This window comes from Protomyctophum parallelum (genome assembly GCF_964188405.1).
Source record: "Protomyctophum parallelum genome assembly, chromosome: 21".
In the NCBI taxonomy this organism is placed as follows: domain Eukaryota; kingdom Metazoa; phylum Chordata; class Actinopteri; order Myctophiformes; family Myctophidae; genus Protomyctophum; species Protomyctophum parallelum.
In genome coordinates, this window is record NC_139713.1 from 26168345 (window position 1) to 26186022 (window position 17678).

The 17678-nt window shown below is 40.5% G+C and overlaps 1 protein-coding gene across 1 annotated transcript in view; it reads left to right on the forward strand.

Annotated features, from left to right (window-relative positions):
• Nucleotides 1-17022, forward strand: part of nrg1 (neuregulin 1) — a 39295-nt gene extending 22273 nt beyond the window's left edge. Inside the window, exons 3-8 of the mRNA XM_083793585.1 lie at nt 5211-5269; nt 10989-11091; nt 11470-11605; nt 13169-13323; nt 14335-14523; nt 15394-17022. Coding sequence (XP_083649711.1) covers nt 5211-5269; nt 10989-11091; nt 11470-11605; nt 13169-13323; nt 14335-14523; nt 15394-16069 — 1318 coding nt within the window. The 3' untranslated portion in view covers nt 16070-17022. The remainder of the gene's footprint in view (nt 1-5210; nt 5270-10988; nt 11092-11469; nt 11606-13168; nt 13324-14334; nt 14524-15393) is intronic.
• Nucleotides 17023-17678: the final 656 nt, after the last annotated feature.

Sequence of the window (17678 nt, forward strand, 5' to 3'; positions counted from 1 at the left end):
TGGTAGTTGAGACCTGTGTCTACAAATACATCCATTTGATTTGATTGTATCTTAAAAAAAAAAAAAATCCAGTTTGAAAAAAGTTTTGTCCCTTATCTCAAGAATGGGTGATGTATATATACATATATAGTTAGGCCTGGGACGTGGCTCAGCGGTCCAGGCACCTTGGCGGGTAGTCCGAGTCTGGCAGTGTGCCGCGGGTATAAAATATATATATACAGTATATGAAATAAAGGCGAAAGCCGCAAAAAAAAGAAAATAAATGCTAGTTAAATGTTCTCAAATAGAATAGAATTGTTATAGAATAAAGAGATAATTAGGGTAGTATGGTTTTCCCGACCTTATTTTCCTTTCATGTGTCTGAAGTATACGGACTGTAGCATATTCGGCCTATTCGACATCCATCGGAAAATATTGTGTGCAAAATTGTTTTTCATTTTTTTTAATTTTATTTCTGATCTTTAATTTTCCCCCCGAAATTGTCGATCTACAAGCTCAGAACACATCACAACGTGAGGCACTATCTTTTCAGATAGCTGCAGTATAAAATAAGCTTACAGTAGACAGTGGTTGAACAGATTTTGATGGTATATTAAGTAATTTAGCTCGGGACCCCTTGGAACCCTCGCAAGGACTCCTGCGGGTCCCCATGTTGAGAACCACCATCCTTCCTAGTAGTTAGAACTCTGCATTCTGCATCAGTCCAAGTCTCCCTAAGTCACTTCATAGAGCTATTAAGACACTGCCCTAAAGCGTGTCAGGGAATATGGCTTGGGAGGATGGTGAGAGAGAGGAGAGACCGGTAAATGGTGTAATATAGCGCTTTTATCCAAAGCGCTTTACATAGATTGTCCATTACATGCATTCACACACACATTCATACACCGATGGTGGAGGAAACCATGCAAGGCACCAACCTGCAAATTAGGGTTTCAGAGTCTTGCTCAAGGACACTTCGACACTAACTCGGGATCGAACTGGGAACCTCACGGTTCCCATCCAGGCCGCACTGCCCGACGCACGGATGGTGAGAGAGAGGGGAGACCGATGTGGGGAAGGATGCATTTTGTTCTGCAGAGATGCTCGAACATTACATCTACTTATGTTTCACCTTGTGTAGAAAAGTCATTTTTCACCGTAACCTTAGTAACGCACTCTCTCACGTGCCTCACGTGCACAGTGCACAAGGAGAGGGAGACACACTTGTGTGTGTGGTTGTTGCCAGCAGAGCCTCTCTGTGTCCTCTGACTGTCAGATTACTGGAGCCTGAACACACCCAGGCTGGGAATGCAGCAGTGTTGATTCCGTCGACTATGACGAAAACATTTCATCAACTGACTTTTTTCACTGATGAAAAGGAAATTAAAAGGAAATTTAAAACGAATCTTTATGGTAATTTAGCAATTAGGTAATATAGCAAGAACATTTTTTACCAATTTAACCTCTATACAACCATAATTATGATGATAATAGTTGGTCTAAAAGCTCAAATCGTGTCTTGATGCGATGTGTTGTGAGCTTGTATCTGCTTGAATATTGAACAATTTGGAATATTTACACATTATGTTGGGCGTTCTTGACATGAAAGATTTGGAGAGGAATAGAGCAGTGGTTTTCAACCCTTTTCATATCAAGGTCCATTATGTATTCGGCATGTGAGCCATGGACCACTATTTGATGATATTTAGCCTCCAATCTAAAATGAACGAATATTTTGTTATCGTTGGATAAGATTTTGACCACAATTCCATGCTGTATGTGATATGGTACGATTAGGAGAAATAACAGGCAAATTCTCTAATTGTGTAGACTCCTTGTAAATTTAGTAATGCAGATGTTTGACAAAATGTAACTCTTGAGAGTGTAAAATACAGGTCTCATTGGTTTCATTTTACACTCTCAAGAGATCTGTAAGGGTTCCTTTGGTTACCAACTCTTCAATGATTTAGATGGGGACCACCTGGAACCCCCTCAAGGACCACTGTTTGAACTTGAGAACCACTGGAATAGAGTGTAGAAAATAATCTGATGACATGGTAAACACAACCAGCATTCATTTGATACAGTCAGCTATCAATCTTCCGGTAGAACTGGCGGATATTGTTTGCGTCCAGAGTGTTGTATTACCTGTGTGTTGAATAATTTAGACATTTGCTGTGTGGTTAACGTATATGGCAAAAATAACAGGAAGTCCCTAAAACCTCAGAAGAACAGCACGTTCTCTAATAAGTAACAGATTCTCTCGGTGGGAGTGATCCGTAGGCTGTCCCGAAGAGATGCCAGTTATGTTTCGGGAGGTCAAGGTTTAAATAATGGTCAAGGTCAACATAGAGAAGAGGTGGACATAATTGCATGACACTTGGTGGTAATGATCAGTATGCATGCAGCCATGAAGAGATGATTAACATCAAGATCACTGTCACGATCACTATTGAGATTAGGGATGTCCCGATACTTCCGATCCAATCCCGATACCTCAATTTCTGTGTTAGCTGATACCGATACCCAATACCGATACCAGTGTCGTAATCTCATGTTGTGTTTATAGCTATCTAGCTTTATATCTCGTGTTGTGTTTATAGCAGACTCCTCACTCAAATGTGCACTTGCAGTTTGGGCAACTCCAAGCAAACTCCACATGCCTCAACATTTTATTTACCTGCCATAGTGTCAACTCCTTACGCCTGTGTACATTTTTGGCCAATGCTCCCCCATAAAATGGACACTGAATAGTGTTAAGTGGAACTAATAACCTGACAATGGCAGAGTAGAAGAGTATGTACATTTGTATGTGTCGCATCATGCATGCCTTATCCTATGTATCTGTCACACTTTCCACCCCAGGTGCTTGATGGCAGCTGAGAATCGATTTTCCAAAACCGTACCTAAGAGAGTCATGAACCCCAACTGTAGAGAGTGCTGCGTTTGCACCCTCCCACCTTGTGTCATCAATAGTGTCCCGTAGCCAGGCGGCCAGAGATCTCCGCCTACTGATGTGTCTGGGGAAATCTAAAGACGACGAATGAATGTTGTGGCTAACAAACCTACACCCACTGCTTTGAAAATTATATTGAAACCTCCTAACCATGTTTCAACTTTGTATGTATTTTTCTCTGCCATAACTGAATGTGCTGCGTCGTCATACTAAAGTAGCAAAAATAGCCAATCTGCCAGGTCTGTGGGTTAAATAAATTGTGAACCAATGAAAAGTATTAACAAGAATCTATAGTGACTAAATAATAGCTGCATAGTATCCATTGGAACATACTGTAGGTTATTTATTTTTTATTTCCTCTTGACAGTTTTGGAAATACAAAGTTTCTCCCTGACAGTGACGATATGAAGGATCACCTTTTCATTGGTTCTGTGAAGTTATTTTTTAAATTTCCAAATAGTTTTCACACAATTTTAGCCCATACTGAATTTTGATGTCACCAGACGAATCAGAGATCTCTCACCGACTGGTAACATGAGACTATGTCATCAAACAGTGCTCCATCCCCCTTTGACAAACATACCACCATGCCCGCCCCATCCATCAATCACAATGATTTTCCTTGTTTTATGGCTGGGTGGTGTGTGGTGGAGAGATGGCTTCCGACTGCTCGCCTTTGTTGGCTTGCTTGGCTGAGATTTGAAATTCCTTCTTCTTGTTATTTTAAACATCTTCTGATCTATTAGATTTTCTGAAGTGGGAACGAATCAATACCATTTGTTGATCTCTGGTGTTAGCAATCATTCAGACGTGTTTGTTTACTTTACCCCATCTATAGTCTCACAGTCGTAGTAACCGTGCCTAACAATTACCAAACTAACGGTGTCTAACCTTAACTGAAATTGATTAAGCCTTATTGGAGTAGTTCATCCATTTTCAACCTTATCTTCATATAACTGGTCCTCATGTTCCTCACAAGATACCATACCATTTCTGTCCACTCACTCTGTGTGAAGATTTAAATTCTTCTATTTCAGCAGTCCATGAATATAAAGGCTGTAGTTTCTATTAGCTTGGAATCAGCCATCAATGATGTCACTGGTAGAGGACCTCCCTAGGGAGACGCTCGAGAGGTATCCTAACAGGATGCCCGAACCACCTAAGCTGGTGAAGAAGCAACGACTCTACTCTGAGTCTCTCACGCGTGACTGAACTTCTCATCCTATCTCTAAGGGAGATGCCAGTCACCCGTCGTAGAAAACACATTTTGTATTAAACTTGTATTTGCAACCTTATTCTTTTGGTCATGACCCACCACACTTCATGAACATAGGTGAGAGCAGGAACGAAGATTGCTCGGTAACAGTGACTGCAATACCGCCCCTGCCGCTCCCATTCGCCAGCTGATTACCTTCTCCGTCCTCCCCTCTCTCGTGAACAAGACCCAGAGATTATTTTCTTTTGTTAAAAAAGGGGTTCCCCCACCCCACAGGTTGATCAGCGAAACAGATAAATTACAATACATCCAAATAATAATAATAATAATAATAATAGTAATAAATAAAGCAAGACAGGTACTTTACCATTGGAAAAAGAAAAGAAGAAAAGAAAATAACAGTCATCAGAGATGTTGACATGATTTAAGTTTTTCTAATGCTGTGGATAAGATGTCAAGTGTGTTTTCTTGTGCCCCATTGGATCGAGCTATAGAGTTTTCCAGAGAGATCATGTCCATTAATGAGAGGATCCATTGTGAGACCTCAAGTTTATGGGGAGGTTTCCATCTTAGGACGAGCAGTTTTTTTTGCAGCTGTCAGCCCTAAGAGCAGGAGTCTTCTATGTGGCATTGTCAATGTCAACCCAATCGCTGAATCATCATTCAACAAGAAAATATTAGGCAAGAGGGGAATTCTAGTTCCCATTACCTCAGATAGTACTTCTGAAACTAGACCGAAAACGATTGACATGTGGACATTCCCACATCATGTGCATGTACGTCCCCAGTTTGTTATTGTTGCATAGGGTGCAAAGACCCAGAGATTCTTAAACTCCTTCACCTATGGGGTAATGTCTCATTCCCTACTTGCACTGCACAATCCATCGGTTTCCTGCTGAGATTTGGAGATGCTGATTCTCATCCCAGCCGGCGTACACTCGACTTTCGTAATATTATACAAAGTGTAGTTTATATTAAGTTTATTACTGGCAATGCATCATGGGTGTTTGAGTACTTTTGTTGACCATCTTTTTTTCCATCTCTCCACTCTTCTCTCAGGTGCCCGAATGAATTTACTGGAGACCGCTGCCAAAACTACGTAATGACCAGCTTTTACAGTACGTGTGTCTTGTGGTCTCAGTGCTGGGATTGGTGCATGCTACAAATCACCTCCCGTTCCCCTCTCGTTACGTCGGTGTCTTTCTCTGTACTGAGTAAAATCCCTGGTGTTAATTTAGTGTACGAATGTAACAAACGGTTACATTTCACATTAAAGGTGCTGTAAGTGATATGTCATGGTTAAAAAGGTTATATATATAGTGTGATATAGACAGTGTTCGTTATATAGACAGTTCCGTAACAGTGAGCTCCCTGTCTCTCCAGCTCTTTAATGAACGCAACATTTGGGTTGGGTCACCAGTTCATGTTCCAATTGTCAGTTCATTTCTTTGTGTCATCACTCTTTAGAATTGGTATCCCAATCTGGAAATGTATTTTCTCTTTAATAATGATTACTATGAGAATATAGAGCTATTTAACACACAAAAGATTACAGCACCTGCAGACAGACAGTCTCCTAACCCACTAACCATCAAATTAGCACAGTGACAAAAATGTATAGTCTAATTATTGACATAAACATAGCCTATAGTTATTATAAATATTATGAAATATGGATACCACAATTACTATGAGAATATAGAGCTATTTAACAAAGAATAAATTACAGCATCTTTAAGCCAAATTTTTGCTCTGTTGCATGAGGGTGTCACCTGCAAGTAGACCTACAAGCTACACAACAGCTTGTAGGTTGGATATATGTACGGCACACACTGTCATGTGATGAAACATAAATCGGGCTTTGAAATATTAACACAGAGGATTTTACTGTGTAGATTGTAGCCAAACGAAGGTACAGTATTCATTGTTTTATATGTTTTTTCCCCATACCTTGCATGCTTTCTTTGTTTTGTTCTTTGGAAGTTAGGGGCACAACGGGATGTAATGCGTTGTGATACGGAATAATGTTCATATTATGGAAGGGCTCAACGTACACTTGAGACATGTATGCCATGTATAGTTTTTGGTTTAAAAAACCAGGAAGCATCGTGTTTAGGGACTGCGAGAGTAAAGGTCATGTAAGTGATATTTTTGGATGAAAACAAAAGTTTTTTGTAAAAAGGTTCAAGCTCTACAGTAAATTGTGATAGTAATCATTGTTATAGAGTGTTTGTTCAGTAACGGGGGTATGTATCCCTGTCTCTCCAAATGTTTGTTGATTTTCTAGTTATTAAAAAGCTGGAGAGACAGAGAGACCTCTGTTCCTGAACAAACACTCTATAGCAGTGATTACTACCACAATAGGCTATAGAGCTAACACTTATTTTAACAATACTAGCTATATCACTTACTCCATCTTTAAATGACAAAAAAAACAATTAAAAAAGAAAAACATGACAAAAAAAGTTTGGAGATGAGGTTGCCTGACAGCGCGACGATGTGTAGGAATACATTTGCCAGCTGTGAATAACACATTCTCATGAAAACATGCTCTCTTCTCTCCTTTGTTTGTTTATCAATCTTCTGCATTGGCAGAAAACCTTGGGATTGAATTTATGGGTATGGACTGTTCAATTCCTTCTAGTTTGCAGCTGTAGGATTTAGACGCTTGAGCCTGCCCCTCTCCTCCCCCCACACCCCCCATATCCCTGCTAGTTCCCCTTAGCCAATGAAGGGACATATACAGCGTCATCAAATCGCGTTCAGCACTAATGTTCAAGGCAATGCAGAACTCATGAGGAAAGTTTGGACATTTTTGGAAAAAAGTAATAATTTCAGAGCTCTGTGGACCATAGCCTATAGCCCTAGAACCAAGACTGACATTGATGTTTTACTCAATGCTGACATTTGTGCTCTAAATAAGAAAAAGAGGTTGCACATCAACAGTGTGTATTCTCAGTGGAGTACTAGACTCAAATTCCAGTATCAAAAAGTAGGAATAAAAAAGAAAAATCTCCAACAGGTAGCACATCCAAACATTTCAAACCAGTAGACTGCATATCACTAGAGGATATGCAAAAATACTCAGATTTCCACGAAACACGCGTTTCGATCATGTGCCTTGCTACTTTTAGATTTGTGTATCTTTGTCTCAGATGCCAAACCCAAATATCCACTGGAATTCCTTGTTGAATGCCATAGTGCTCTTTAAATACACGAATTAAAACTATGAATTGCTTACCCTAAAGCCACAGATGTTACACGTTCATACGAACCCGTTGTGTTCCACATTGTTGCGTTTTGTTTCGATAAAGAAGTGTTTTAATCCTGTGTCCGTGCCTGAACGCCATTGTATCGCCTCGTTTCCATCAGGTGTAATACCGGCTTTCAACTACTGCAACAGCCCCACGTTCACTCATTGAGGAATACAGGGAACTTCCAGCACAGCCGGGATTACAAGTTTTAAATTAAAACACTTCTTTATCGGACTCGTGAAGGCGATGAGTTCCGACTTGTCTTGAACATTATACTGTTGTGAATCACATGAAAATATGGCCGGATGTTAAGACGACATTTCATAATGAATCTTACATTATACACATTTCTAAACAACACTGATTGGCTATCTTCAGCATGTGGATTGGTTTTCGCTGTATATTCCGATCCCTTCAGCTCTGAATTTGCTTTATTCCCCACTGCATCTGTTTTATATTCAGATGTTAAAGCATGTAATGGTAGAATAGCCTCATTTACCTCTCATCGCATTCCCACCTTTATCATCTATCATCATTCTAACCGTGTCTTCTCTTTTGTCTGTTTTATCAATGTGTTGCTCTTTGTTTCTTGTTCCGTTGTTATCAAACGGCGTCAAATATTCTTAGAACGAAGGTGATCTCATATGGTGATAAAATGAGTCTGAAATCTTTGGGATGTACATTGGATGGTTCAAATGTATTATTGTTACAAGATGATATGCAAGATATATGCTGCAGTGTAAGGCTGACCTTGAACTAACATCTACTGTATGGTTGATTTATTACTTGCGCAAGCAGAGCGCTCAAGTAATAATTTCGCCCGGTCTTCGTTCACCGTGACAGCCAACCCGCCATTTGATGTGTATGCAAAAAAAAACAGCAAATCTGTGCCTGGTTTGCTGGGACCAGATCACATAAATGACCATATGTCTTACGTCATCATTTAGAGCTAGTCATATACGTATACTATATACATAATCAGTCAAATAAAATAGAAAATTGTGCCTGATCTGCTGGGACCAGAGTACGTGGTGTTTATATGTATGACTATCTCTCAATGATGACGTAAGAAATATGGTCATTTGTGTAATCTGGTCCCAGCAAACCAGGCACAAATCTGCTGTTTTATTTGCATACGCATCAAATGGCGGGTTGGCTGTCACGGTTTTTGGCGCAAAGTAACCACAGTATACCGCTAATCAACTTACAACTACATACTCTATATAGTATATGTATATGTATACGTATGTCTTACGTCATCATTTAGAGCTAGTCATACGTATACTATATACATAATCAGTAAAATAAAATAGCAAATTGTGCCGGATCTGCTGGGACCAGAGTATGTGGTGTTTATATGTATGACTAGCTCTCAATGATGACGTAAGAAATATGGTCATTTATGTAATCTGGTCCAAGCAAACCAGGCACAAATCTGCTGTTTTATTTGCATACGCATCAAATGGCGGGTTGGCTGTCACGTTTTTTTGGCGCAAAGTAACCACAGTATACCGCTAATCAACTTACAACTACATACTCTATATAGTATATGTATATGTATACGTATGTCTTACGTCATCATTTAGAGCTAGTCATACGTATACTATATACATAATCAGTAAAATAAAATAGAAAATTGTGCCTGATCTGCTGGGACCAGAGTACGTGGTGTTTATATGTATGACTAGCTCTCAATGATGACGTAAGAAATATGGTCATTTATGTAATCTGGTCCCAGCAAACCAGGCACAAATCTGCTGTTTTATTTTCATACGCATCAAATGGCGGGTTGGCTGTCACAGATTTTGGCGCAAAGTAACCACAGTATACCGCTAATTATTATAATTATACATTTCAAACGTTCCTTCACAGAGATACTGAGATTTGACAGTTTACAGCGGTCGAAAGTACTTGCGCGCTCTGCTTGCGCACTAGTTGGCCATTTATGGCCTACTAGTGTGCAACAAGCAAGTATGCACTCGATAGAGTGCAGTTCTAGTTGATTATATTATGTCAGAAAAAGACACAGTAACATGAGTTTTCACAGTAACATGAGTTATGACTAATACACAGGATATGTAAATATTTATACCATGGCCACAGAGGATAACCGATTCTGATTGGCCGGAGCTTGTGCATTATTTTACGATAACCACAAGGCCTGTCGCTGTTCTAAATTAACCAAAAATAAATAGTGTAGGCTATTCTACATACCTCGGTCGATTTGCCTGTCTGCTTCCTGATTGGTTAGTCATTGTGACCGGGTTTTTTTCGACAAATGACAAAGCTTCTAGGAACATCTTTGAATGCAGATTGCGGCCCCTAGATGTGTCACAGAGACAAAATTGCTGGCTGTCTGACTACAAAAAAATAACAATAGGTCAAAAAAAAAAAAGACCTATTATTGCTTATGGCAGCTTTAACATAATTAGCTACAAGCTAAAAACTTCATGGATTTCAATAGTTTCAACCAAACGTATCTGTTGATATTGTGGTGGAACTGCAAGTAAAAAATAAATAAAATAACACTATGTATAAACTTTGCGTACTTATTTTAATATTGGTAGGTGGCCATGGTATAATCAATGGCAAGACAAACATCTCAGAGCCATGCACGTGCAGTGGTGGAAAGTCCTGTGCTTAAGTGAAATATTTGAGTAATTTATTAACTCTTCATGTCAGGTTACACACACAGGCCAGGGAGGAGGTACAGTACAGTACAGTACAGTACAGTACAGTACAGTACAGTACAGTACAGTACAGTACAGTACAGTACAGTACAGTACAGTACAGTACAGTACAGTACAGTACAGTACAGTACCACTCACTTCAGACGGGTCTGATTTTTACTTTAACTCAAATTATATCTGATTACTTCTTCCCCCACTGGTGGTTATAGTAAAATGCTGCACTCTTTGCATAACCACTTGAACCCCAGAATCCCTGGCCTATTCTGTGGGGAACATATTTGGCCCAAAACTAGCCGATCTACAAGCTACAAGCTTGTGAGCTTGTAGCTTGCTATTTTTGCCGAAGAGATTTGGTGTAAATCGGAAAAGAACGCACCAAGTACAATGCAACTCAGGTCAGTATAGAGTTTTTAAGTGGTTAACTATGCCTTACACATTGCTATGAAAGGATAGGTCTTTATAAGGGAATTTAAATCCTCGTTTGTTTCAACGGGACCGTACCTATGTTCCCTCAGCCCTATGTTCCCTCAGCCTACGACAACCTACCTCCTCCCTCACCCTAACCCTAACCTCCCCCGGGGCAGACACCTAAACCTAACCACAACCCTCTCCCGACCCGCAGCGCACCCCCGGGGCAGACACCTAAACCTAACCGCAACCCTCTCCCGACCCGCAGCGCACCTCGGGGCTGAGGGAACATAGGGCTGAGGGAACATAGGTATGACCCCGTTTCAACGTTCAATTAACACTGAACAATAGACTAGTTCATTTCAAAAGGGCCTGTCTCTTTGAGGAGATGACACTCCATTCTAAAAGGCCTCAACTCAACTCTAAAGCGTTGTGTATGATCTTGTGAAGAGCACTGCTCTCTTTCTCTCTCTCCTCTCTTGCAGAAGCTGAAGAGTTGTACCAGAAACGTGTTTTAACAATCAGCGGCATCTGCTTCGCTCTGCTGGTGGTGGGCGTCATGTGTGTGGTCGCCTACTGCAAAACCAAGTAAATCAGTCTCATTCTTCGATATTTTATAGTAACTACTAAGGGTATATCAGTACTATGGCCTCATATCTTATACTCATGATAACTGTTTTGAAGATTTGTGGGTCACTTCCATTGTTTTTGCAGTATTACGTTCTTTCGCATTTTTATGATTTAGGGAGGCAAAGAAGAATTGCTAAAGCAATGTGTTTTTCAGTGATTTATTTGCATAGGATTTTAATATATCTGTGCAAACACTGACAAATCACTGACCTTAAAAAAACATAATGGTTGAACCCTTATAGTACATGTAGGCCTATTATATGTTTGATGATAAAATTGCAACCATGCATGTTCAGAGTATGTCCATGTTAATCCACTTGTCTTCCTCTCGCAAAGAAAGCAGAGAAAAAAGCTCCACGATCGACTGCGCCAGAGACTGAGGAATGGGCGGAGCAAAACCACAGGGGGCGTGGAAAATGCCAACGGACCTCCCACGTCTCTTTCTGCCTTTGAGAACGTTACCCTTGTCAATGTTAGTCCCCTGATTATTTGACTGATAATTATGCACATGTACATTTGATGATGCTCTTTTTTTATTCTCTTCTTGCTCTCTTTTGCACTCTCTTCCTTTCTTTAAATCTTTTTACATTTTTTATCATTATTATTATACTGTTGTTGTTATCTATGCTGCTATACAGGAATCTATGCTTGTCTTCCGGAAGCCAAAACAAAATAAGTTTTACTCTTATATATTATATTATATGTACACAAGACGTAACAATAAAGTAAAACATTGAACTTTGAACCTTGATTCACCATGGGGTCTCTCTATCGGGTGGAAACCTTGTATACGCTACTCATCAGGAAATGGAAAGAAATAACCTGTGTTCCAATGCATCCAATGTAGTTATTACACTGTAAATCCCTGGAACATGTGACACGTTTAAACCTAAACACCATGTGTGTAATAATAAAATGCCAAGTGTTTATTAATGGTCATAAAATACAGTAGAACACGAGTTCACTCAAACACCTCACGAGAACACCTAGTGTTCAAATTCTAAACACCTATATGACTGACTTTGATTGTAAAAACTAAACACGTTTATGTGTTTAAAAAGTGTTACAGGGATTAAACATGTTCTTCTGTTTATAATCTAAACACTGTGACACGTTTAAAAAGTGTTACAAATAAGTGTTTAATACTGTTTATAACCTAAACGCTTGGGTTTAGTGTGTACTTAGTCACAAGCTCTTATACTTTTTGTTAATTATATAAAACTCAAAGACGCACACAACTCTTTCACTCATATTTTCAAAATTCTCTAAATATGGTGAAAATAGCCGATACAAGCTTGTGAGCTACTTTTGTAAATTTTCCTCGTGCGTAAATCCTGCAGAATGGCCTGTATTCCACAAACGTAACATCAGTAAGGGCCGATTCATACTCCTATTTTACCGCTGTTTCGGCGCTGTAGTGCCGAAATGATTTCGGCTCGTCAGAAATTTTCAGTAGCACCGAAGAGCCGACTTTAGGACGGTACCCGCCCCCCCGAACCTCAAATGACGTCAAATTGTAGGCTCTACAGCGCCGAACCGACTTTTATTCTGCTCTAAAATAGGAGTATGAATCGGCCCAAAAACTATGCCTAAACAGTTCAAAATAACCTTAATTAATAATTAACCTTAACCTTAAAACTTAACCCTATTCCTAAAAATGAGAGCGAGCGTGTTTTAAGACTAGCATTCCGGTTACCCTTTTGTGTGACACTATGGCACAACAAAGTGCCATAGTGCCCCCCTACCCCCCCTGTGATGGGAAAAGAAGCGGCTTGGACTCGTGCATTGAAGGAAGCATGAGGTCAGTCCGTTGCTCTCCCCAGGTTGACAGATAGATAATTGACACTGGTTGAAAAAATGGGTTACAAAATCACAGGATAAAAAATAAATATAAAGTAGGGCATTAATTTATGAAAAAAGAAAAAAGTTGAATACAAGGTTTCTGCCTGACAGCAACAATGTGCTTCGAGGTCACAGCATTGGCCATGTTCCTGCTCTGTGGGTCACTCACGTTGTGCTTCCCTTCCGTTTCCAGCAACACGTTTCCAAAGACACCGCAATGGCCACGCAGCACGCCATCGAGAAGGAGACCGAAACGTCCTTCTCCACGAGCCAAACGTCCTTCTCCACGAGCCAGTATGAGTCATCAGAGCAGCAGCCCAGTGTGGACGACCACAACCCCAGCCAAAGGTAAGACGACATTAACTTAGTCCAACTTTGGATGTAGTCCAGAAAGCTGAAGGAGAATTCTGTTTTCTTCTCACTAATGTCCATGTAATGTTATGTCCACGAACGAGTGGTGCAGGTGAAACCTTTCATAACTCCATCCCGAGCCCACAGCAGCATAGAGCGTGCACGCTGGGTTTAACGGTAAATCGATTATTTTGATCGATAAACGTATGCTTTCTCATGCCAATAAAGCACATTTGAATTGAATTGCATTGACAAATACCAAGACACTACAGTTTATTTTCAATTTTGTTACTATACTTTTCATGACAATGACAATCATTTCATTTACAAATGATTATAGAAACATTTCAAAATAAACCATTTTCTTCATAACGAACCAGATTGTGTCTTCAATGTTTTCCCCCAAAACTAGAAATGCGCACGCCTTTGGCACACTCACTTCTAGCGCCACACATCACCACCCATCACATGCGTAAGCTAAGAACGTAACAGTGGAATATCTATATAATGAAACTATATACATACTATACTATATTGGGATTGGGAGTGAGGCTGCAGTTCTGATTGTAATGGGAAGTGCATTCCATAGTTTTGGAGCCAGATGTACAGTTAGTACATTACAGCACAGTTAGTACATTACAGCACAGTTAGTACAGTTGTGTGTGTGTGTGTGTGTGTGTGTGTGTGTGTGTGTGTGTGTGTGTGTGTGTGTGTGTGTGTGTGTGTGTGTGTGTGTGTGTGTGCGCGCGCGCGTGCGTGTGTGTCACTCCGACACACCACAGTCACAGACAAACAACCACGACGCGCGAAGTTCGGGTCGAACAAACTAGAAGTTCGGGCCACTTCGTGACCCTCACCTCTAGTAATACACAATCTTGTAATGAGTATGCCACAAATCCATGTTCTCCCCCAGAAATAGTCCATATCACTGCGGGGCCGGATCGAGTACAATTTGCACCCTATAGTCAAGCTTGTCATGTTCCTCTGTTCTCTTCCCTGTCACTGCAGTAAGCGCCATAGTCACCCCATGCAGCCTCCTGTCTCATTGATGCCGCCGTCAATGGACAGCGCCCACCCCGCCACGGCCAATCATCGAGCTCGTCTGAACGGCACAGGTGGCACCTCAGACCTGTGTTCCTCAGGGAAGACCTCCGGAGATGCTCCCAGTGGATACAGAGACGCCACATACAGCGAGAGGTTAGACATTGGAGGAACATTCATCTTTCTACGGTTTTCAACCATTTTCATATCGAGGCCCATTATTTATTCGGCATTTGAGTCACGGAACACCATTTGATGAGATTTAGCCTCTTAGACCCAAGACAATATTTTGTCCACAATTCCATGCTGTATTGATGTTGGTACCATATGATAACAGGCCAACGTTGATCAACATACTTATTTTACATTTCTAATTTTGTAGACTTCTTGTGACTTGCTGTGATAAAGATTAAGCTTATTTTAGTCTGTTAAAAACAGTATTGTGTATTATTGTGTATGTCCTCCTTTTTGTCCACCAGAGGGTGCAGAGGGTTTAAAATTTTCTTTTGGGTAATTTTATCGTCTATTCAGCCTATACAAACCCATTGTAACTTCAAACTCCATCATGGTTAGAATGGAGTTTGAAGTTACAATGGGCTTGGAACTTTGTGTCTGATAAAAATGAATATCAAATATCTAAATATCTTCAACTGACTTCTGTTTTATTTGACATACATTGTTTTATTTTTCATGGGCACATTTCCATACCCAGGCTTGACATTAAGGCTTGTCCGCTTGTCCGGGACAATAAATCTTTCTGGACAAGTGCATCGAAATTGTACTCCAATATTGGTAATAGCCCTAGAATGTCTGTGATGTATGTATCTAACTTACAGTTAGTTCATTTAAAATGTATTTGTGTGTGCTCATGCTCCAGACAAGTGACTTTTGTGCCCGGACAAGTGAATGGGAAAGTGCCTCAAAAGTGCCTCAAAAAGTTAATGTCAAGCCCTATAAAATATGATAACATATAGTTCATATTTGTTTTCAGACCTAATTTTTGGGATGTTCCTTTTTTCATTTTAGGTATATGTTTGCCGCGACGACCCCGGACTCCCCTCCTTCAGAGATGTCGGCCCCTCTGTCAGATCGCTCAGGGGCCGACGAGCGCCCCCTGATCTCCAGCGTCCCCGTCTGTTCGTGCAGGAGAAACTCGTGCCAGGTCCACAAGCGACTCAAGAGGAACTCGGCCCACTTCAACCTGGGCCTGGATCTGTCTCACAGTCCGCCAGCCAGCCCGCTCACGGTCGCAAAGGAGGACTATCAGATCCCGCAGGAGTTCAGCGGCCCCATTGAGGCCGACCTTGACGCAAATGTGTCTGTACATGTAGATTTGGCTAACGGAGACGGCGTTGGTATCGCGGACAAAATTCAAAACCTCAGCGATCAAGAGCGATCCGACGGCGCGTCGAGCGATGGCGCCACCACTGGTGCTGCAGAGGCGAACGGCTCCGGGAGTGAAGCTGAGGACGCAGGGGCCCGCTTGGGGATACAGAGGTCCGACGCAGGGGCCCGCCCGGGGACACAGGGGTCTGACGCGGCTCTCTGTCCAGACGACACGCCAGCACCCGCTGCTCCGTCCGGACGGCAGCTGGAGGACGGTGGCTGGACCGAATCCCTAAGACTCTCCGAGAGCGACAGTGAGCTTCCAAGCAGGCTACCCAGCATCCTCACCAATCAACAACAACCCATCGCAGTGTAATCGACCCGAGATAAATCGACATTCAGCTTCGTTCAAATGTCTTTATGTAAAAGATCTGTACGTCCAAAAAATATTACAAGAATAATAGAGCCACTATCAAAACTTTATTTTCTATAAATTAAGCATTTGATGGAATTTTAAAGAACACGTGAAGAAAGATACAAAAAAAATCCTTTTATTTTAGCGATGTAGCGAATAAAGTGTTTTCTAAATAAAGAAGTACAAATGTGTTCATGTCATGGAGGAACAGTGCCATACACGTACAGTATAGTATGTATGTAATGATGGTATTTCTGTAGAAAAAAAAAGAAAAAAAATCAATGGTGCCTTTTAAAGGGACAGTTGGGTTTTTGTGGAATGTTTTTTTCTAGAATAGACAAACTCATGGATGCGATACAGTGAAACCCTCTGTATTAATTCAACTGGAAGGGCAAAGACGGATCCAAACTGATCCAAACGCTTACAGAGTTCGATTACTACTGAGGATTGTACTGTGCTTAGCCTATAGTTTAGCTTATTTCCATCTATGGGGTTCATTTGCATTCTTTAAGGTGTTTAAAGGAGTATACCCCTTTAAGTAATTAGTTATCACACTAATTTCACTATTGTTAAAGATCGGTTATATGTCAAAACAACCATGGATTATGCAAATGTCAGAAAACTCGATTTCAAATTAACTGTATTTTTAAGGCACTATACACAACAACATTCAGCCACTAGATCTTAGGGCCGATTCATACTCCTATTTTACCGCTGTAGTGCCGAAATGATTTCGGCTCGTCAGAAATTTTCAGTAGCACCAAAGAGCCGACTTTAGGACGGTACCCAAATGACGTCACATTGTAGGCTCTACAGAGCCGAACCGACTTTTATTCGGCTATAAAAAGTATGAATCGATCCTTAGACTCTCAACACCTGAGTCACGTCAATAAGGCAGCAACTAACTATGCAGTCTGCAGAGCTCAGAGTTGTAGGCGAACACCTGCGGCTGCCACGAGCAAAAACTAAAAAAGTATACTACCTTTCCTTTAACAAAATCTGAAGCTTTTTTCCCCACACTAGTATTTTCTCAATCATATTTGTTTAATTATTATTATTTCACCTTAATTGTTAACATGAGTTTCCACAATCCATCAGTTTGTGTGACTGAGTGAAACAATATTCAAATTCCCCCCAAAAACGAACTGTCCCTCTGATTTCCTTTTGGTGTACTTAAGGGAACTTGTGACACTGGGCCATATATTTATTTGAATCTTTCTCCGGGAAGCAAGTACATTACACCAAGCAAGAATCAAATCAAAAAACAATTCAATGTGCAGCAAGTCTAGGAATAAAAAATGAATAGTTTGATGGTGAGTTTTGTCAATGCTTAATCACTTCAGAATGCATGTTTCTGTAGCTGCGGAGCAGTGTTGATTTTTGACAGCAAATATTTATTTAGTTTTAGTTATATAGTCTTTTGAATTAAATTCCATTCAGTTTTAATCATAATATGACTAAATTATTTTAGTCATCTGAAATGTTTTAGTTTTAGTCTAGTTTTGGTTGACTAAATACCATACGATTTTAGTCGACTAAATGTGATTTAGTCGACCAAAATGCCTGATGT